Genomic DNA, 18522 nt, shown 5'->3' on the forward strand with positions numbered 1-18522 from the left:
ACAAGCAATAAAAATGACATTCAACTCGAAGAATCGACCAGTGCACCTTCAGTCCCTTTTATATTATTATGCAGGATATTTATTTTCTTATGGTTCATCAGCGACGGTATCTCTCTCGACTATCACGATTGTCGCGACCATCTCGGCTGTCCCGGCTGTCATGATTATCACGTCCACCTCGACTATCTCGGCCAGTTCGCTCATCACGATCATACCCTGACCTCCTACTATCGTCTCGCCTGTACGATGATGAGGACGAAGACGATCGGTCGTAGGGTCGATCTTGTTTTGAGGATGAACCGCCAGAAGCAGAAGGATACACGCGTCGACTTGAGCTGCTGGGTTTGTCCTGAGAGTACTGGCTGTCCTTCTTTGCTTTCCTGTTATCCGACATCTGTTTCTCAAGCCCCAACGCAGCAGTCGTGGCGGAAGCCTTATTCAGTGGGTCGATGACAATATAATCATTCACATCGTCCCGCTTGGCCGACAGAGAAACCTCCTTACCCTTCAGATCCTTTTCGAACACTAGCTTGTGCTGCATCCATCCAAAGTCGTTATCAGAGTCATCTTCCGAAGCCGCGCCCTCCTCGTTGTCATCGGCGTCCTCCGTGATTTTAGTCTTTTTCTTCGGGGTGGCGTCATAACAGGATTCGCAAGAGGGGATGCCGTGAATCTTGCATGGCGGAGCATCATTTCTCTTAGGAGCTGGGTTCGGTTCAGGCTCTCGAGCACCGGAAAACACTTTAGCCTCAAACGCTGACAGTTTCTCGAGCAATTCGCGCTGCTTGTCTGAATTAGATCCGGACTTTGACGATTTCAATCTCTTTCCACCTTTGGCCTCTCCTCGAGTTTTGTACTGGTTGCGCTCCAGTTGCAGAAGCGATACCTTTGAAAGTTTGTCTTTCTTCTTGGCGTCAGCTTCGATATCTCCGTCGCGATTGTGCATCTTGCGAATGTCGCTCTCCAGCTTTTGAATCTCTTGTCGTCTGCGCTCTGCCTCGGAAAGTGGAGCGACTTTTAATGCCGTTGTTGTTTCAGTGGCGTTGGTTGTCGTTCCGGCTATGGTCATGGTTGTGGAAGAGGTGATAGTTGCCGACGATGCCGGAGATGACAGTTGCGACAAAGACTCCTGTGCCAGCTTGGACTTTTTATGTTTCTCTCGGACCTGGTCATACATACGTTGATCAAAGGCATTAGCGCTCTCCTGGTCGTCCTCGCCCTCCTGTTCACGTCTCTTCCGGTCACTGTCGTTCCGCTCTGACTCATCCTTGTCGCTATTGGATTCTCGTTTCTTCCTGTCCTTGGATTCACTGGATGCTCGATCCTCCGATACCAGACTCGTACCGACCTCTCGGCTCAATGTTGGATCATCCTCGAGAAGATCGTGGCTGCTGAGAATCTTTTTCTTTGTTCCTTGTTCATCGGCTATCAAATCGGAAGCCTCGTCCGCAAACGACAGCAATGCTACGTTCCTATTGGGGATTGTATGGCAAGGCAGAATCGTTAATATATTGCTAGCTCGTCCTAACTATGTATGACAATCGATAAGTGCGTCGTAATCTGTACTTTTTCAGTTTCTTTTGCTTTTCAGGTTTCTTCTGAGCCTCCAACTCTCTGAGTCGAGTGGCCTCAAGCTCCTGCCTCGATATCCTGGGAACGATGTCGTCAAATGGATTTACAATGATGGTGCAGCTGGTGACCTTGGGAGGATACAGCGGCCGCTCGTCCTTATCCACCTCTAATCCCCCGATCTTCAATACATTGAAGATCGTGTCTCCTTCGACCTATTACCAGAAGCAAACAACAATTTTCAGGCTCTTCCTGTTAGTCCTGCATGTCGTACTGTTTTTTTTTTTGGCGTTAGACTGCATCCATGACGTTCAGCGTATTACGGACCTTGCCAAAGATGGTATGCTTGTTCTGTAGTTCTGGGGTAGCGTCGAGTGTAATAAAGAACTGACTCCTGTTATCATTGGGTACTCCAGAATTGGCCATGGCAACCAAACCACGACGAACAAATCTCAATCGGGAATGAAATTCGTCCTGGAAGGGTTTGCCGCCGTCGAAACATGATTCGCCGCCCAGTCCTGTGCCCTCGGGATCTCCTCCCTGAATAATGAATCCGGCGACGATACGGTGAAATATGGTGTCGTTGTAATATCCCTCCATGCAGAGCTGGATAAAATTGCGGCAGGCCTTGGGAGCCTCTTTGGACCAGAGCTCTACGGAGATATCGCCATAGGACGTGTGAAGAATGACCTTGCCACTATGAAACAGAACGATGAGGATGTTAGTTTTTTTGCCTGGCAATACCTGTAGGGCAGCAGTATAGGTGTTCAAAGGACATGGGGACAGTTGATTTACTTTGTATGCGGCTCCAGAAGGTAGATGTTACTCATCTTAACGAGCGAAAATGGGACGAAAGATGGTGGGTGTTGTGCGGACTTGATCAGCACTCCCAATGAATGCATCGTGGCTTACCAGCAGCACTCTTTGAAATATTTAAGATTGGTGGCAAAAATGAACTCGACTTCGCTCACGAACTCACGAGACAGACAGACAGACGGACAGACATGAGGCTCTAACGTTGCCATAAAGGTCGATTCTTGTCGTACCAATGCCTTCTGGAAACTGTTTCAATTATGGTATGCATCTGAACAGAGCGCTTCCAGAGGAACATTATAATGAGGTAGAAATGAATGATGACAAAGATGGTTTGCCGGCACTTTGCTCAGTCGCCTCTTAATCTACTTGACAGCTACCCTGTCTAGGCTACCGCTGATCCCCTTTCCCTCTGGGCGCTCATAATGACAACGGCGCCGTGGTGAACTGCTACGATCTATCCACTGGATCTTTTCTACGTTCCCTAAGAACAGGGATATGAGTCTGGACTCGTGAACCCCCAATCGAAAATGCAATTAGGCACCACCCCTTGGGGGTTTTTTTCCATTGATTCAAAAGATATTGCTTTGACAGGAAAGCAGGTTTGTAGGGTAAGAGATTTTTTTTTTTATTATTTACAGTTGGAATGGGCCAAGGGCCCATCCAATGGTGTTGGTGATTGTTTGTTTTGTCGTGTGGGGAAGGGTAAAAGGTATGTTCATGCAAACAGGCCGCCCCTATTTGCTAACTGCACCCTGCTACTACTGCAACTGTATTTTTATAAGCATTACAAGAAAAAATGAAAGAAGCGGATAGAGCAAAGATAGAGTCCGTCGTTTAGTTCTGTCCGGAAGCGGCGGCACCAGACTTATTGTGGGTGTGGAGGATGGGCTGGTTAACGTAGATGTTCTCCTTCTGACGGAAGTTGTTGTTGGGCTCGTGCTTGGGCTGGTTCTCCTGCATCCTTGCAAGACGCTCGCCGGCAGCAATTCTGCCCATCTTGTCCTGCTCGAACTGGTCTGTCTTCTCAAGCTGACGCTCCTCCTCGTTCTGTTCATCGTTTTCGACCTTACGCTCGTATTCCCTGAGTAAATGAATAAAGAAAGAGATGTTAGATGTGCGTTGTAAGAGGGAAAAAGAAAAAAAGAAAAGAAAAGAGGCAATTGGGTACGAGGGACTTACTTGCGAACGACGGGGACAGGGTGGTCAGCGGCAGGGACGCGCATGCCTCCAACCTTGACAGCAGGGGCGCGGTTGGTCTTGTTCTCGATTTCAGAGTTCATGTTGTGTAGGATAAGTGTTGAAGTGTTGAAGTGTGTGTGAGTGGGCTTGGTTGTAAAGGAAGATGCTGCAATAAAGAGGGCAGAACCCTGGGGTATTTATATGAATGTGGAGCCTGAGAAGGCAGCTGACAGGATTCGTCTACGAGGGAGTATACGATTGCATCACTGCGGGGACGGCATAACGCGTCCCCAAGCCAATAATGCATTACAGCATTTCTGCACAAGAGCCGAGGGAATCTAAAGCGTGGAGCAGAATTGGATGATGTCATTATGCTTTTGGCATTTCCAAAGACCCCTTCTCCGGGATCCCATTATCTGCATTTATTACAGCGGTACCCCTGTTTGAGGTCTCGTGATCGCTATTCGTCGTCATCATCGCCCTTTATAGATCATCGTCATCAAAGAAAACTCCAGAACTATGTTCCTGTCGCAGGTATTGCAGCCCCATTGGTCCCGCCATCCTGCCTCTGAGAGAATCGCACTGGAACAGTCACCCAAAGGAACAAAAGAAGAACTGCGGGAACAACCTGATGCCCCTGTGGGTTGCTGCGGGGTCTCAGCAGGGCCTTTTCTTATTTTGAGCTGTCAGCTGAGGTCTGACAAACCTGCATCCAAATCTTATCTTGTCCTGCATTATTGTACCTCCTTGCCCTCACCGTGCTTGTTCTCAGTCGAGGTCCAGGGCAGGTTGCGCAAAATGAAGCGTCCATCAGGGCGAGAACCCTCCTTGTAGGAGCTTTCTATCTCATCTGATGCGCGTTAAACCAAAAGGGAATGCGCGCAACACTCACATGGACAGAGGAAAAAAGGGTCTGCAAAAATATTCTCCGTGGTGCTTAAATGGTGAAATGCTCACGACCATCCGCTTTGTTCTGAGCGTGTTTCTATAGATCAAACGCCGTCAAGAACCATTGGATGGTAAGACGCGTCCAAGCAACCCGCTGCATCGATAGTCAACTGACAAGGATCGCCATTTATCTATTTATCGTCCAACTGGCATTGCTGGCTCTATGCCAACTAGTGCAGGCCTGGTCGGCTCGTTTTGTGAGGGTGTGTGGCCTTTTGCTGTGCCAATTGCGATATCGTCCATTCTGTGACGACTAGGGTTCAGCAGCAACCTTGTTTTCCTCCTTGTTCATCATCATCTTCACCCTCTTTTTTTTTTTCTTCACTCGCACATCATCCACCCAGCCATCATCCGTCCACCATGAGCAAAGACGACGAATACGATTATCTCTTCAAAGGTAACAGATCTGGCATATCTGAGACCATGCTCACAAGCCCACTCCGTACCCTCCCTGTAGAGTCGCATCGGACACGAGCAGAGAGGTTAATTGAATGATATACATCCAAAGAACGCAGCCAAGGACCAGCATTGGACGGAAAAAGACAGGATATCCTGCTTCAATGGCAGTACGCGGTTAACAAACACACTGCCATTCAGAATGTGTTTAGATCTATTGGTGTGATGAGACACTACAGAGCATGTCTCATCGCACCATCACTTGCCAACCCAGCAGGAGACACTTGAGCGTCCTTTAACAGACTCTCAATCCTAATATCCGTGTCCTTTACATTCCTCTGCCCAATACCATAGTTGTGCTGATCGGAGACTCTGGGGTTGGAAAATCCAACCTGGTGTCGCGTTTCACGAGGAACGAGTTCAACCTCGAATCCAAGTCGACGATTGGAGTCGAGTTCACAACCAGAAGCATCCAGGTCGATGCAAAAACTATCAAGGCACAAATCTGGGACACTGGTATGTTTATTTGTATTTTTGATCAATTGTCATTGACTTCGGCTTCTCACTCTTCCTTAAGCTGAGGACTTACTAATGCGGGCTAATGGTTTCATCAAATGCAGCTGGACAGGAGCGTTATCGTGCCATTACTTCGGCTTACTACCGTGGTGCCGTCGGCGCATTGTTGGTCTACGATATTGCCAAGCATGCCACGTATGAGAACGTCGGTCGCTGGCTCAAAGAGCTCCGTGACCACGCCGATACCAACATTGTGATCATGCTTGTCGGAAACAAGAGTGATTTGCGACATCTGCGCGCGGTCCCCACAGACGAAGCCAAGCAATTTGCCGCTGAGAATGGCCTGTCCTTTATTGAGACCTCGGCCTTAGATTCCAGCAATGTTGAGCTCTCCTTCCAGCGCATCTTGACAGGTAACACACATTCGACGGCGATGTTTATGCTGTAATCTTGAAAGACTGCTCTGTCAGCTAACATGTTCGCCCCGAATGTGCCTGGCTGTTATAGAAATCTACCGCATTGTGTCAAACAAGGCACTGGAGAACTCTGGAGACGTTATTAGACCCACTGGAGGCGAGACCATCAATGTCACTCCAAATTCCAGCGATGCGAATGCTGCTGGAGGGTGCTGTTAAACGGCTCCATACGGGAGCTCCAGTAGGATACCTTTTCTCTTCAATAAAGTCGCATTGGTTCATGAAAACAATATGCTTGTGGTACAAGCAGTAATCAGGTCAACAACGGTCTATTGTGGGTTCGATAAACATGACGAACGTGGTATGTTCTTTTATAATCGCCTACGGTATCTATAATGGATTGGCCAGGTACGGCAAATATACTTTAGCACCTAGAGACCATAATTAAACAATCAGCTATAACGTTAGTATAGGCCCAGATGGTAACATGAAGTAAATCGCATATGGAGCGTAAAACTTACCAGGCGTATTTCTCGTTGGCTATCCACTCAACATTGTTGGTGTCGTGCAAGGAATTGACAAGTCCCAAACTAGGTAGTGCGTCGTCGCGGTGCTTGATCTGCAATCCCAAAAGATCCGCCAAAGATTGCTCTGGATTCCAAATTACAACCTTGGACAAGTTCCACTTTTTTGCCTCTGCTTGTGCAGCCTGGATTAACGCGCGAGCAGTTTCCTCGCCCGCCTTGGGATCCAGTCGCCAGCGAATGATATAGAGCTGATCCTCGAGCAAATGATGGAAATAAAGCGCGAAGCTATCGGTCTTTGTATCCCTGGCACCTAGCACTGTGATGTCGTGCTGCTCCAGCTTCCTGATATATTGAGCAGTGAATCTCGAGCGAGCAGTCAACCAACGAATGCAGGAAGGCTCGGGTGTGGCTGCGACAAAGATCTTTTCCGGACCTGAACTCTCCGCCCTCTTTTTGAGCTCTTCGCGCAATAACTGAGCATCCTTGTTTATAAGGCTCGTCAGGTCATCATCGGTTACATTTGCGAGTCTTGCTGGAGGAGACGGGGACTGATCTATGACAAAGTGGGATGTAGGGATCACGATCTCATCTGACCGCCGGGGTGTCCAACCGATGCGGCCATAGAACGTGGGTCCAACGTCCGAATATAAGAATGTGAAGGAGACATTGTCCATTTTTTTAATCTCCTCCCAAAGCGATCTAGGATATTGTGGATAGCGGTGGCAACAGTAACAGTACATGGTCAGTCCTCGTATTCAAATGCATCAGCCGCATCCAGTATTCATCAATGGAACAAGACGGGCAATTGTGGGAGCGCGAGCAGTTACTTCATCATAAGAGAGGCATATCCGTGGCCGCGGCTCTGCGGTGGAGTAAAGACCGAGGCAACGCTGACCGAGAGCACATCCTTCACGCCCTGGTTCTTGGTGGCAACGATACCAGGACGCTCAAAGGTCTCGACTGCACAGAGGACATGATCGAGGTTCGGGTGATCCTGACCAAAGCTTTTTGGAACTAGGGCCCAGAATTTTAGCTTGCCATTGCTAGTGAAATCCTGGTTGGAGAGAAGCGTCTCACGCGCGAAGTATGTCTCGACATCTGTGGTCTTCCCCCACTCGAGTCGGTTGTTGGCCCAGGTGTGCTGGATGATCCCAGGCGAGTAAATGCGAATGAGGTGAATGTCGTTGTGGATGAAAGCAGCAGCAGGGACCTTGGGGTCGGTGACCGGGGCGGACATGTCGAAGCGGGGAAGTGGGGTGGGAATAAGAACAAAAAATAAAAGCATTGTGAGATTATACTAAGGCAATATACCTTTCTACGAATTCATCGCGGGAAATCCATGCCACCAGCACCAGTTCCGAAACTCCATTCAGGGGAAAGAACCTTGGGCGCAAGATGTCATTAAGGGCTGTGCTGCTTCACCTCTAATATAAAAGGCGTCTCATGTCCCTTTTTTTGCTTTTCAAATCCAAATGCTCTGAAAGGGTGCGTCGAGCTTTTGTTCCCTTCTGTCCAGGTTTCTTCACCTTTCCCGTCTTTTTGTTTCGCTACCTCTCAATCCCCAACCTCTCTTCAACCCGTGTGCGTCTCCTTAGCGCATTAGAACAACTACTTCAGGTAAAAAAATGGTTGATACGGATTCGCCTTGGATCAATTGGTCTTTAATACAGATAACTCGACTAACACTATGTGCTTCGCATCTCCTGCGCCCTTCCAGAAGACAGCCTTCCAACGTCAGTCCTCATGTCAAGTAACGGATCGAGTCCTCAATCAACTCCGGACGAGGTAAATGGCGTAACTCTGATTCAGGTCACACTAACAACGTGGAAGGGCAGAAAGAAGAAAACAAAAAAAGTGTTAAGGAGTGCAAACTATTTGTTCGAAAAATATGTACTTGTTTGCATATCTCGCATCTCATTACTCACAACCGAACTATGGACCTTGTCGTTATAGACCGACTGCCTCATCTGCGGGTCCGGGAAGTCCTTTATTAAGAACCAGATCCTCTTTTGTGATGGTCCGGGTACGTTCTCCTTCTGCGGAGTGCGGCAGTAGCAGCTGTTCTTTCTTTTCAGATCCAATTGAACATCTCGGTCCGCTCCCTAACGCGATACACGCTCCTCGTAAAATCAATATTCTATATCAGGATGCGACATACCCGTACATCAGAACTGCTACGGCGTTGCTGTGGTCCCAGAGGGTAACTGGTACTGTCAACGGTGTGAGGATCGGATACCAGTCAGCAACACGGTACGTTTTGATGGATCTCTGAGTAGATAGAATGGACCCTTTACGCAGTGTCCGCCAACACTTCCTCTTTATCTGCTGATCCTCTTAATTAACCTCTGTTTCTCTGGCATACTCAGCCCTGCTGCTGCTGTCCTCAAAGAACTGGTGCCTTCAAACGTACAACGGTGCCCAATCAGTACATTCACGTCGCATGTGCGCGCTTTCACCCCTCCCTGGACGAGACATTCGACCCTATCGCCTTCAGTCCCTGGCTGGCCAACAAGCAGACCTGCTCCATCTGCAAATCTGACTACGGTCTCTGTTCTGAATGCAGCGTCGAAAGCTGCACCAGGGCCATGCATGTCACTTGCGCACAAAAGGAGGGCCTGGTAACGAAAGGCAAGGGCTCGCAGCTCTTTTGCGACCTCCACAAGGATATTGGTGCACTAAGTAGAATCATGAAGCGACAAGGTACAAAGGACAGTCAGTCTGCAACACCACCATCTTCAGGAAGCACATTTCGTAGATCAACAAAACGTAGCAAATCGTACCGGGAATCATCATCAGATGACGAGGACGAGGACGAGGAGGACGAATATGCCTCAGAATCGGACGAAGAGGTCGTGGATCTAGTAGCGGATGATGAATCCCAGGAAAGACGCCGGCGGACAAAGTCTGCTCCGTCATCTAGCGCCTCTTCGACCTCTGGCTCGAAGGGTCACTCCAGAACAAAGAGATCCCTTGATGCTACCGATCGCCGGACAAAGGAGCGGAGTTCTGACTCAGAAGAGATTGATGTGGATGACACTGAAGCGGTCCTGGGCAGCTCCTTGGGTAACAATGGCACATCATCAGCTCACCGGAAAAAAATCAGGGCCGTCGAGACGGTAGCAGAGTCACAGCGGCGGCGTCTCCTCATGACCCTTGACAAGAACAAAAAGAAGCAGGGCGTCACCCCATTCAGCGGCGTTACCAACCTCAGTAGCGTGCCCATTCGTACTCTGGGCGGCGTCGGTCTCACAGGACCGAGCTCGATTCTTGGAGGCGGGTCTAGTGGCGAAGCCAGACAAAAGCTGCCAGGTGTCAGTCGCTATGGATACAATAGCAGCAACAATGACCTTCCATCGTCAAATCCCTATGCGTCGCCCAATAGCATGTCGCCGTCTGCAGGATCGACAGAACGATTTTCGGGCAATGGAAGCAACCAGGGCCAAGGTCGAGGACCTAGTGACGGATCAGGAAGGAACTCGAAGGGACTTATATTTGATTTGGATCCAGTAAGTGTTGAGAATGTGCTGCTGGACTTGAACAATGTAAAGAACCACGATCCATGACACACTTTCCATGGTCTTTATCTTTTGACATACAACAGGCCATCGACGTATCAATCTTCAAAACTTCAAACTCAGCCAAGGGATCGACTGCTCCAAGTCCCATCAACCCCAACTTTTCAACTTCGGGATCTCCTGTCCATGCACGACTTACGGACAAACAGCAGCAGTCGCCTAGATCTGGATCTGGTATTTCGTCTGAGGAAGTAAAGGAAATGCAGGCAACTATTCAAGGTACAGTGCGGAGCATACTGCACAAGTCGAAACGGCGAAACGTTTCAAAGCCTGGATATATTGAATATATTGGATATACTAATAGACTCCTTTGTTCCACTTTTCTTTAAGCATTGACACAGCATAACCAGCAACTGCAACAACAGCTCGCCTCTGTCAGCAATAGCAGCGCAACGCCGCCTTCGGGGTCCTCGAGTGCAGTACATACCACAGCATCTTCAGGACTGTCAGCGCCAGGGCAGGATCTGCAGCGCAAGTTCGATTCATTACAGCATGCTCACGGCCAGGAAAAGATGCGCAATCTGACATTGAGACGGAACCTGCGAGCGCTGTTCGGATTCTTGCAGGTCCCCGTAGTGCTTCCTGGAGTAGATCACACACAAAGCGTTCAGGAGTTCAGCGCCGAGAAACTGGACGAGTACGTGCAGGCACTAAGGGACGCTGTGGTTGGACCAGACGCTCCCACGTCCTCTGGCATGCCTTCACGACCGACCGTTGACGCCAAACGGCGCAATATGGTCGTAGACAGGGTACTGAAGGAAATGGACTTTTGATCCGCAGATTCCCCAACGTCAGGTGCGGCTTTTTGATAGAGATGAAAATCCCTTTTTGCGGGATCAAGTATGCTGCCATCTTACAATAAAAAAACCTTCAAATCCTGTCCACCGCTCTACATCATCGATATTGCGCGCCATAACCACGCAAGGCCATTATCACACTACTTAAGCTGTCTGCTTGCTAAAGGATGAATCATGGATTCATTATTGTTCGATCACCCAAAGGCCATGCCGACATTGCCCCCTGAATGCCTGGAGATCATCTTCAGCTACTTGCGCTACGACCTCGCCTCGCTGCACCGTCTGCTTCTAGTCTCGCGTGAATTCTTCCGCTTAACAGTTCCAATGCTGTACCAAAGTCCCTTTCGACTAGCTACAGGTGCCCCAGACCCAGCTTCACGTATCATATCGTTCTCAGCAGCTGGAGAATCCAGATCTTTTTCTGCGCCCAGATATCGCACCGCACATGATTCAACAAGCGGATGGGCCAGATCCCTGGAGCGGACAAAGTTGCTGTCGAAGCTACTGATCCAAGAGCTCAAAATTGACAATCTCGGTCAAATTTCACGGCCAACGGTGCATAAGGCTCCCATTTTCGATGACTGGGGCGGACTGGAGAACGTGCAGCCGTTGTTGGCACCAGTGGATCACCATTTTGGGCCGAGACGATCGGTTAATTGGGACATGCCTAGCGATTGGACCAGCAACAACCACTGGAATATGAACTTGGCACCATCAGAGGACGAGAATTGGGGTTCAGGACATGCACGGCAACAGGAAGAATGCTCCGATCTTATCAACTTTGAAGATAATGGTGACGATGTTGGATCTGGTTCACATCAACAACACCAGCAGCGGACCAGAACAATCAGCAACGATGATAACACCCCTCAGAAACGATCAAGGACAGATCTTTGCGCGAACTACTTCCAGTATTACACACGCCACGATCACCATGCGATTGGCTCGGTCATCCGCGAGCTATATCCTGGAGCAGGCAGGCGGGAATGCGACAAGTACATGGTCGAGATCGAGCGTGCAATCCTTCTCCATAATCCTGGACGAATTGAGTCGATCTATATCCAGTTGCCTAGTGTAATAGTCCCGCATTTGCAGTCGAACATCGACAAATTTGAGCAGCTTGCGATGATCGAGCTAAATGATCCGGTTTGGACTGACAAGGACCTGGCGATGGTGCACAAGTTCTTGAAGGATTACTCGGCTTTGTTTCCGGCAGTCCCTCGATCAGCAGCAGGAGAGGGCGGCCCATACAAGCAAGGTATCGAAGGAACAACGGTGACCTCGATGGTGCAAAGGGGTATGCGTCGTCGAGCAGCCGCCATCCGCCACTTCAAGTACGCGAGCTTCCGAAGCTACTGGGACAATACTCGACTTGACGGGCAGTTATTTGATCCAGTACAGCTAATGAAGGCACTGGGTCCAGGACTGAAGACCATCGATTCTATCTACTGGCCAAGGACGCAATCTGCTGACTTGGAGACACTCGACGTGAGTGCGCTATACTCCCTCAGGATTTGGTCCCAGGCTACGCCCCACGAGGATTTGGCGTTCAGTCGGCCTGAGTTCCTGTCGCGGTGTCGCCAATTAAAGAGCTTGGAGCTATTTTCGAGTTCGAAGGATATGTTTACATGGGCGGTGGAAGATTGGAACGCTCACAGGAAAAAGAATGCATTGCCGGATAATGACGAAGCGCTTCATCGTCTCTACCCTCGGATGCAGCCCTCGCCTCAGCCTTCACTCATGATGAAACCACATATCCGTCCGCCAGTTTCACTGCGACATCTTCGGATCCACGGACCGACAGATCAGATCGTTTACGAAATTCTTCGCGATGCCTTTTACGGATTTCGTGAGACGCTCGAGACACTTGAGGCGCGGTCGGATATGGAGTATGTTGAAGGCGAAGCAGAGTGGATGGATCAAGCGCAAGTTCTGCTGTTGGGCGGAGCGACATCTGCGTTCAGAGGAGCATATCATGACACTGTCGGAGCCAGGCAAGGACAGGAACCATCGCCGGCGAGGAATATGGACGATGAAGGATGTTACGGCAGTCTGTCCTCGATCGCTAGGGGACCTTTGCTGATTCAATGGAGCGTCTCACGCCTGACGATTCTGGACCTGGTGGGACCCATTGCGGGTGTATTTGACCTGGGGTCCCTTCGACAAATGCCCAGTCTACACACAGTTTGCTTCTGGATTACGACCCAGCCGAACGCATGGTTCAATACACGCGCCCGAAATCGTCCCTCCGCCCATTGTTTGACCAGTGATAATGGCCAGGGTCATGAAAGATACGATATGACAGATCTCCCTTTCGTGACCTTCCATGCGCTCAAGCGGGTGTTAATCCGTGGACCGTGGATTGAGATCACGGACAGGAGCTTGCAAAGAATGATTGACACCATCACTGACCACAGCAACTGCGGCGACGATTCTGACGAGATCGATGGAAGGTGGGGAAACCAGCTGCTCGAATTCTCAGTATTGGACAATGCCCGAGTGACCGTCCCTACGATGATTCGACTTGCCTGTCAAATGGACCAACTGCAGGTAATGGGCATGAGCTTGAACCTACCGCCACCACCAGATGCAGTTCGTCCAGAGGACGTGTATCCGTACGAGTACAATCACCCGCTTGAAGGAACAAACAAGTATGATTTAGAGGAGCCATTTTCTGAATCGACAGAGTATATGGAATCTGATCCAGATACCATTGCGCGTAGGATGATCATGCGGGCATCATTGGAGATGCCATGGGTGGATCTGGGACCGGAGGCGAACCATCTAGGACGGCGTGCCCGACGCGATGGATACTTAAATCGAAGGTGGGATCTCTAAGTCCGCCCTACCGCTAGTCTAGACTAGATCCCAGATTTATTTTCGGCCATATAAACAATAGACGATGAAACACCAGCATGTGCTGAGTGAGGGAGTACGAATAGTCTACCGCCTCCGCCTCCCATTCTCCGTTTTTATTATCATTATGCGGGTTGATGTATATTTTACAAGTACTTTTAGAAGTGTGTGCGTGGGCACCTACCACTATATTGAAGAAAGCCATCATGTATTTCTTTCCTCATTCTCAGAACAAGGTCATGACGACGAGCAACAAGAACGCCAAAGCGGCAGTGGGTCCACCTGTACTCTGGAATGTCAATTTGACATTGGCCTTGATACTGCCCGGGGCACTGTTTCCGACAATGGTTGGGACGACCAAGGTAGCACCACAGGAGCAAGGGGTTGTTGCGGTGGCCTCTTGATACGCACGGCTCTGTGCGGCACATTGCTCACGGATGTCATTGCAGGTCTGACCAGCGGGCAGCGTAGGCGTCGGAGTCGTTGTTAAGTTGGCGGTCGTCGTCGTCAACGTCGGCTGCATTATCGTCGAGGTCATGGTTGGGAGGCCCGTCGTTGTGTTTCCTATGATTGATGAATGAACGAGATAAGCGAAGGATTGTGTCAAACGGATGTGTGCTGAAAGGCAAGAAGCAAGAGGCAGCACCGCTACTCTTTCTTTTCTTATACTTCATTCGTATTCTTCCCCTCGTCTTCATCATGTACTTACCAGCAGGAGGCGCTGCAAAGATCTGGAAGTTGGAGCTATCGGTGGTGCGGTCGAAATCAAATAAACCTGAACTTGCGCGCTCGAGGTGCACCAAGTAATTCTCCCCTGCAGTCAACGTAGCCGGTACAATAAAATCCGTGATATCCAGTTGGACCTGCGTCGCCGTCGAGTTTGCAGGAATCAGCAATTGAATTCCATCCTTGATGGTGGCCACGACGGTGGTTGATGGGAAGATGCCACCACTCTTAGTTCGAAGGGTGATGGTCAAGAGACGGTCCGTGGGGGAAGCATCGCCCTTGGCCTTGTCCGTCGAAATAATCGAGACCAACCCTTGCTGTCCCGCTACCCATCGGGTCGCTGCCGTGGGTGCAAAGAAAGAGTAAGATTTGTCAGCCTGCACCAGGTGCTGAGTCGAGAGCGCGAGCAGGATAAGGAGGCAGAAGAGGAGAGAGAAGGTCCTTGGGAGGGATGCCATTGTTGCCTTAGTGATAGAGGTAGGTGTATGGTATGCTTAATAGAGGTATAGAGATGTATCGTATGTGTTCTGCTGTACCCCTGGTCCCTGAAAAATATGTAGCAGTTTTCTTCAAGCGACGAATCGGTGTAAAGGCACAACCAACGCAATAAGGAGAATGAAGTGAATGAGGTGAATAGCGATGAATCAGGCAGGGAACAAGAGGTACATTTGTCGATTGATTCCCGAGGATGAAAAATAGATACAGCATCCACAATCTACTACAGCCTTGCTTTGGGAAGCACATGAAACACAATATTGGCGAAATGAGCCCATTTGGAGCCATCTGTCATTAGCATAAGCAAGTAAATAGGCACACTTTATTGGAAAAGAACTCTTCGCCAACAACCACACCATCTTCTAGCTCTACCCACTGTGCTCCACAGCCGTGGTGATAACCTTTCCATCCACAATCTTGGTCAAGAACTGTTCTGGAACAGGACGCTCGACAAAATCTCCCTCCGCGCCATCTTCGGTCGAATCTGGCGTGAGGATGTTGACTGACGAGCATTTCGACGTCAAGATCTCAATATCCATGCAGTCCTTTGACAAATAAACCATGCACGAATCCACCTTGTCCAAGCTGACAGTTGGTGCCCGACCCAAAATCTGGGCATGAATCGACTTTGAGTTGACGACATCCAGCGACGAGATCAGCGACTCGAGACAGAGTCCAGTCTTTGTGCACGAGTCCACGGCCACGGTTGTGATCTTGCCCTTGATTTGAATCGTGGAGTTTTTGCAGCCGTAAATGTAGACAGAGTGGTTGAGCTCAACCTTATCCAGAATCACCTCGTTGTTGTTTTCAAAATTCTCCACAACCCACTTGTTGCCCTCCAGAGCCAGCTTTGGTGGCTTCTTGAGCGTCAATGATGCAGGCTTCGGTGGGGCACCAGGGCCAGCTCTCTTGGGCGATCCTGGTTTGTTGCCTACTATAGAAAAACACAAATTATAATTCAATATCGGTTCCCCAAATGCTTTTCTTTGTGTGCGCTTATCTCCTGTGACTCCATGCATCCATGATAATCCTTACCGGAGGCAGTGACCATGCCTGAGGCACGCAGTTCAGGGTTCTTGTGGGTCATCTTGCTCTTATCGACCTTGCGCAAATTAGCTGTGATCGTCTCCCCCTGGTTCAATTGAGCAAAGACGGCCGACATGTCATGCTCCGTGGGATTCTTTGCTACGGGAGCAGAGTCCATCATGGGTGGTGGAGGTGGGGGAGGTGGTGGGGGAGGTCCTCCGGCCGATGGTGTAGGGGCCAGTGCAGGGGCTGCGGCAGGAGCTGGAGCAGGTGTAGAGGCAGCAGCAGCGGCTGATGCGCGGTTCAGGTTGTTGCTGTCCAGAGTATTACCCTAATGACCTCCGCAAAAAAAAAAAAAAAAAAAAAAAAAAAGGCACATTAGATAATTTCCACAACGCTGCTCATCGTCCGTCCATCTGGTTTACTCCTAGTATACCTTTGGATTCCAAACCAATCCAGTAGTATGGAACTTGCGGACATAGTTCTGCAGCTCGTTCAACAGATTTATGTACGAGCGGACCCAGAGGACGTGATTCTGATCCCTATAAGTCGCAATTAGAACGGTCGAATGAAAACAAACGTTAGTCGTCAATCGATTTTCGAGGCTATTGAGGAAAAGAAACAGAAAGCCAAGGCATACTTCTCCTTCCAGTCCTTAACAACGCGGTTGGCAAAGAACTGGGCGCTATCTTTCATTTCGCCGATAAAGGATGCTGGCTTGGGCTCCTATGAATCCATCCAAAAACAAGAACATACCATTAGCGTTGTATCAGATGAAGACATTGTGGGAAACCACGGCTGAGTTTTGTCAGGGGTAAAGATGCATGTGGTCATGAGTAGCATCGGAAAATAGCTGAACAGATCACACGTACGATAGCAACCCATCCAAGGGCTGGAATACCCTCTGTGACAGCGGCCAGATGGGTGGAAAGAGGGTTCGATCGACTCTTATCGCGGATCAGAATCACCTTCGTCAGCTCCGCCTGCGTGGGCTCGAGCAGCTGACTGAAGACAGCCGAGGTCATGGGTGGTTTCTGGCTCAAGGTCGCAACCAAGATCATCTCACGCTGGGCCGCAAACAGGCTGCAGACACATTTGGCCTGCCATTATAACGGAAAAATCGGTCAGTGAAGGATTTTACTCAACAATAACACGCGCCAGTCCCTCAAGGACCTTAACAATTGACAGCGTACCTGCTCCTCGACAACACCACCGACAGTCTTACTTAGTTCTAAGTAGTTCTTGAGAGGGCCATCCAGCAGTTCATCGAAACCCTCGACGTGCGGATGGCTCGTTCCTTGTCCACCAGCAGCACCACCCGCAGAAGGGGTGTCTCCCAACTGCGAAAGCTGGCCCTGGGGTGCGTGGGCACCGCTGTTTCCTGTGAGCGAGGAGGAGACGTTTGAAGCGGAAGCGCCGGCCATAGCCAGGTCCTCTAGCTTTGTGGTGGCAGCTTCGAGACGCTTCAATAGCGAGGAGAGGGAGGAAATCTCTGTCATGGAATTGAATGCAAGATGAGAAGTTGGTGGTAGGTATGAAAGTGTGATGGAGAAGAAAAAAGAAAGATGCTGGCAGTGACGCTTTTACCGCGCGTTTAAATTATGTTTCTTGATCAAACCTTATTCGCCTCACCTCCATCCGCTCTTTTCACTCATAAGTCGCAAAGCTACAGCCCTTCCTCGTATCAAATGGCGTGTTAAAAAGATGACCATGAACACCAAGCATCCGCACATTGTTCTTCAGGGCCAAGGTATATGAAAGCAATGGACAAAAAATACAGAAATTGCTCATTGCAGGGATCGAACCTGCGGCCTTCGCGTTATTAGCACGACGCTCTACCGACTAAGCTAAACGAGCTGGTGAACCTCTGTAAGAGGAAATAAATGATTTTCGGTTATTTAGTTTCGTATCCCCTATATTTCCATTTTTAATCATAACCTCAGTATTTTCATTTTAGGCTGATTAACCTTTGTATATGTAAACTAACTCGGCCCGATGGCTCAGTTAGCATACTGGTCAGGGCACCTCCCTTGTAACGCGAAGGGACCAGGTTCGAGCCCTGGTTAAAGCACAGTAATATGTGCTACGCATAGAAATTTATTTGGAGCATGAGTCGGGCGTACTACCCCACTTCAGTTATGTGGGTTTCCTTTCCCCGGCGACCCCCACATTGAGTGGCACTACCCCATGTAATCGTTGTGGGTTTCCTTTCCCCTTCCTTAACGCTTGACATAATGCTCAGAATAAATTTCGCCCTTGCGCTAGCCTCCGGACTTCGAGAGGCGCTGGTTCAGAACTTCCCAGCTATACACCAGGGTGTACAAGTTATTCCACTGCACTGGCAGCATGCGTCTTAGCTACCCCTGCCGGGGTTACAGGTATAAGTTCAAAAGTGAGTAGGCCCACTTTATAATAGGCTAATCTGAGCTCACATCCAGTGACCTCAGGTGGAGGAAAGACGGGACGAGGAGGAGGAGGAAATGTTACAATAGTAGAGGATTCGGCTCGCAAGCCAGTAGAACGGATTCCGTGCTCTCAAGAAAACCAAGACCATCTCCCAGATGTATGGGTTACAATTGGAGAGATGGTCTTGGCAGATTTGCAGGTGAGGAGCCTGCCAGCTAGCCGAGCGGATCGCAGGAGAAAGACCTCGGGACGCTTAGGGAGGTTACAGTGAAGT

General features: G+C 49.5%; 8 protein-coding genes, 1 non-coding gene and 1 pseudogene across 10 annotated transcripts; 4 read left to right on the forward strand and 6 right to left on the reverse strand.

Moving 5' to 3' along the window:
* Positions 1 to 97: 97 nt before the first annotated feature.
* BC939DRAFT_484817 (cyclophilin-like domain-containing protein) lies at positions 98 to 2399 on the reverse strand (the record flags this gene model as incomplete). Its single annotated transcript, XM_051559272.1, has 6 exons — positions 98 to 227; positions 414 to 1014; positions 1180 to 1472; positions 1567 to 1784; positions 1897 to 2266; positions 2365 to 2399. 6 exons carry the CDS (start codon positions 2397 to 2399, stop codon positions 98 to 100), a joined length of 1647 nt encoding a protein of 548 aa, XP_051409177.1.
* A 590-nt stretch (positions 2400 to 2989) lies between these two features.
* BC939DRAFT_460738 (uncharacterized protein) lies at positions 2990 to 3798 on the reverse strand. The gene is made up of 2 exons (XM_051556927.1): positions 3565 to 3798; positions 2990 to 3466 (listed from the first exon to the last, which is right to left on the reverse strand). Exons 1-2 carry the CDS (start codon positions 3663 to 3665, stop codon positions 3220 to 3222), a joined length of 348 nt encoding a protein of 115 aa, XP_051409178.1. The 5' UTR covers positions 3666 to 3798; the 3' UTR covers positions 2990 to 3219.
* Positions 3799 to 4872: 1074 nt separating this feature from the next.
* Positions 4873 to 6059, forward strand: BC939DRAFT_400563 (small GTPase; the record flags this gene model as incomplete). Its single annotated transcript, XM_051552554.1, has 4 exons — positions 4873 to 4909; positions 5263 to 5424; positions 5529 to 5837; positions 5932 to 6059. 4 exons carry the CDS (start codon positions 4873 to 4875, stop codon positions 6057 to 6059), a joined length of 636 nt encoding a protein of 211 aa, XP_051409179.1.
* Positions 6060 to 6164: 105 nt separating this feature from the next.
* BC939DRAFT_460742 (uncharacterized protein) lies at positions 6165 to 7619 on the reverse strand (the record flags this gene model as incomplete). Its single annotated transcript, XM_051556928.1, has 3 exons — positions 7195 to 7619; positions 6362 to 7066; positions 6165 to 6271 (listed from the first exon to the last, which is right to left on the reverse strand). Coding segments are annotated over exons 1-2 (1046 nt in total), but the record flags the coding sequence as incomplete, so codon positions are not given.
* A 218-nt stretch (positions 7620 to 7837) lies between these two features.
* Positions 7838 to 10792, forward strand: BC939DRAFT_460745 (PHD-zinc-finger like domain-containing protein). The gene is made up of 7 exons (XM_051556929.1): positions 7838 to 7984; positions 8085 to 8152; positions 8321 to 8390; positions 8514 to 8617; positions 8734 to 9873; positions 9969 to 10161; positions 10273 to 10792. Exons 2-7 carry the CDS (start codon positions 8111 to 8113, stop codon positions 10713 to 10715), a joined length of 1992 nt encoding a protein of 663 aa, XP_051409181.1. The 5' UTR covers positions 7838 to 7984; positions 8085 to 8110; the 3' UTR covers positions 10716 to 10792.
* A 2-nt stretch (positions 10793 to 10794) lies between these two features.
* BC939DRAFT_460748 (uncharacterized protein) lies at positions 10795 to 13672 on the forward strand. Its single transcript, XM_051556930.1, has one exon. It carries the CDS (start codon positions 10914 to 10916, stop codon positions 13575 to 13577), a length of 2664 nt encoding a protein of 887 aa, XP_051409182.1. The 5' UTR covers positions 10795 to 10913; the 3' UTR covers positions 13578 to 13672.
* On the reverse strand, positions 13660 to 15070 carry BC939DRAFT_460750 (uncharacterized protein). The gene is made up of 2 exons (XM_051556931.1): positions 14305 to 15070; positions 13660 to 14159 (listed from the first exon to the last, which is right to left on the reverse strand). Exons 1-2 carry the CDS (start codon positions 14777 to 14779, stop codon positions 13822 to 13824), a joined length of 813 nt encoding a protein of 270 aa, XP_051409183.1. The 5' UTR covers positions 14780 to 15070; the 3' UTR covers positions 13660 to 13821.
* Positions 15071 to 15112: 42 nt separating this feature from the next.
* Positions 15113 to 17588, reverse strand: BC939DRAFT_460752 (adenylate cyclase associated N terminal-domain-containing protein). Its single transcript, XM_051556932.1, has 6 exons — positions 17036 to 17588; positions 16715 to 16942; positions 16483 to 16568; positions 16279 to 16384; positions 15852 to 16173; positions 15113 to 15750 (listed from the first exon to the last, which is right to left on the reverse strand). Exons 1-6 carry the CDS (start codon positions 17339 to 17341, stop codon positions 15185 to 15187), a joined length of 1614 nt encoding a protein of 537 aa, XP_051409184.1. The 5' UTR covers positions 17342 to 17588; the 3' UTR covers positions 15113 to 15184.
* Positions 17589 to 17626: 38 nt separating this feature from the next.
* Positions 17627 to 17699, reverse strand: BC939DRAFT_t142. Its single transcript has one exon. It is a non-coding gene; the product is annotated as a tRNA-Ile (tRNA).
* A 141-nt stretch (positions 17700 to 17840) lies between these two features.
* Positions 17841 to 17913, forward strand: BC939DRAFT_t141 (annotated as a pseudogene). The gene has a single exon. The product of its transcript is annotated as a tRNA-OTHER (tRNA).
* Positions 17914 to 18522: the final 609 nt, after the last annotated feature.

The sequence above is a fragment of the Gamsiella multidivaricata genome (genome assembly GCF_025024155.1).
Source record: "Gamsiella multidivaricata strain RSA 2152 chromosome Unknown BC939scaffold_63, whole genome shotgun sequence".
Classification (NCBI taxonomy): domain Eukaryota; kingdom Fungi; phylum Mortierellomycota; class Mortierellomycetes; order Mortierellales; family Mortierellaceae; genus Gamsiella; species Gamsiella multidivaricata.

Excerpts from the sequence above, each read along its gene's own strand:
- BC939DRAFT_460750 (XM_051556931.1), bottom strand. The coding sequence starts at position 14,779 with ATGGCATCCCTCCCAAGGACCTTCTCTCTCCTCTTCTGCCTCCTTATC. Across the intron at positions 14,160-14,304 it reads CTTTGCAGCGCCTCCTGCTG|GAAACACAACGACGGGCCTC; the intron begins GTAAGTACATGA and ends CATCAATCATAG.
- BC939DRAFT_460748 (XM_051556930.1), top strand. The coding sequence starts at position 10,914 with ATGGATTCATTATTGTTCGATCACCCAAAGGCCATGCCGACATTGCCC.
- BC939DRAFT_460738 (XM_051556927.1), bottom strand. The coding sequence starts at position 3,665 with ATGAACTCTGAAATCGAGAACAAGACCAACCGCGCCCCTGCTGTCAAG. Across the intron at positions 3,467-3,564 it reads CCTGTCCCCGTCGTTCGCAA|GGAATACGAGCGTAAGGTCG; the intron begins GTAAGTCCCTCG and ends TCATTTACTCAG.
- BC939DRAFT_460745 (XM_051556929.1), top strand. The coding sequence starts at position 8,111 with ATGTCAAGTAACGGATCGAGTCCTCAATCAACTCCGGACGAG. Across the intron at positions 8,618-8,733 it reads GGATACCAGTCAGCAACACG|CCCTGCTGCTGCTGTCCTCA; the intron begins GTACGTTTTGAT and ends TGGCATACTCAG. Across the intron at positions 10,162-10,272 it reads AATGCAGGCAACTATTCAAG|CATTGACACAGCATAACCAG; the intron begins GTACAGTGCGGA and ends CTTTTCTTTAAG.
- BC939DRAFT_460752 (XM_051556932.1), bottom strand. The coding sequence starts at position 17,341 with ATGACAGAGATTTCCTCCCTCTCCTCGCTATTGAAGCGTCTCGAAGCT. Across the intron at positions 16,385-16,482 it reads GTTAAGGACTGGAAGGAGAA|GGATCAGAATCACGTCCTCT; the intron begins GTATGCCTTGGC and ends TGCGACTTATAG. Across the intron at positions 16,174-16,278 it reads GATTGGTTTGGAATCCAAAG|GGTAATACTCTGGACAGCAA; the intron begins GTATACTAGGAG and ends GGAGGTCATTAG.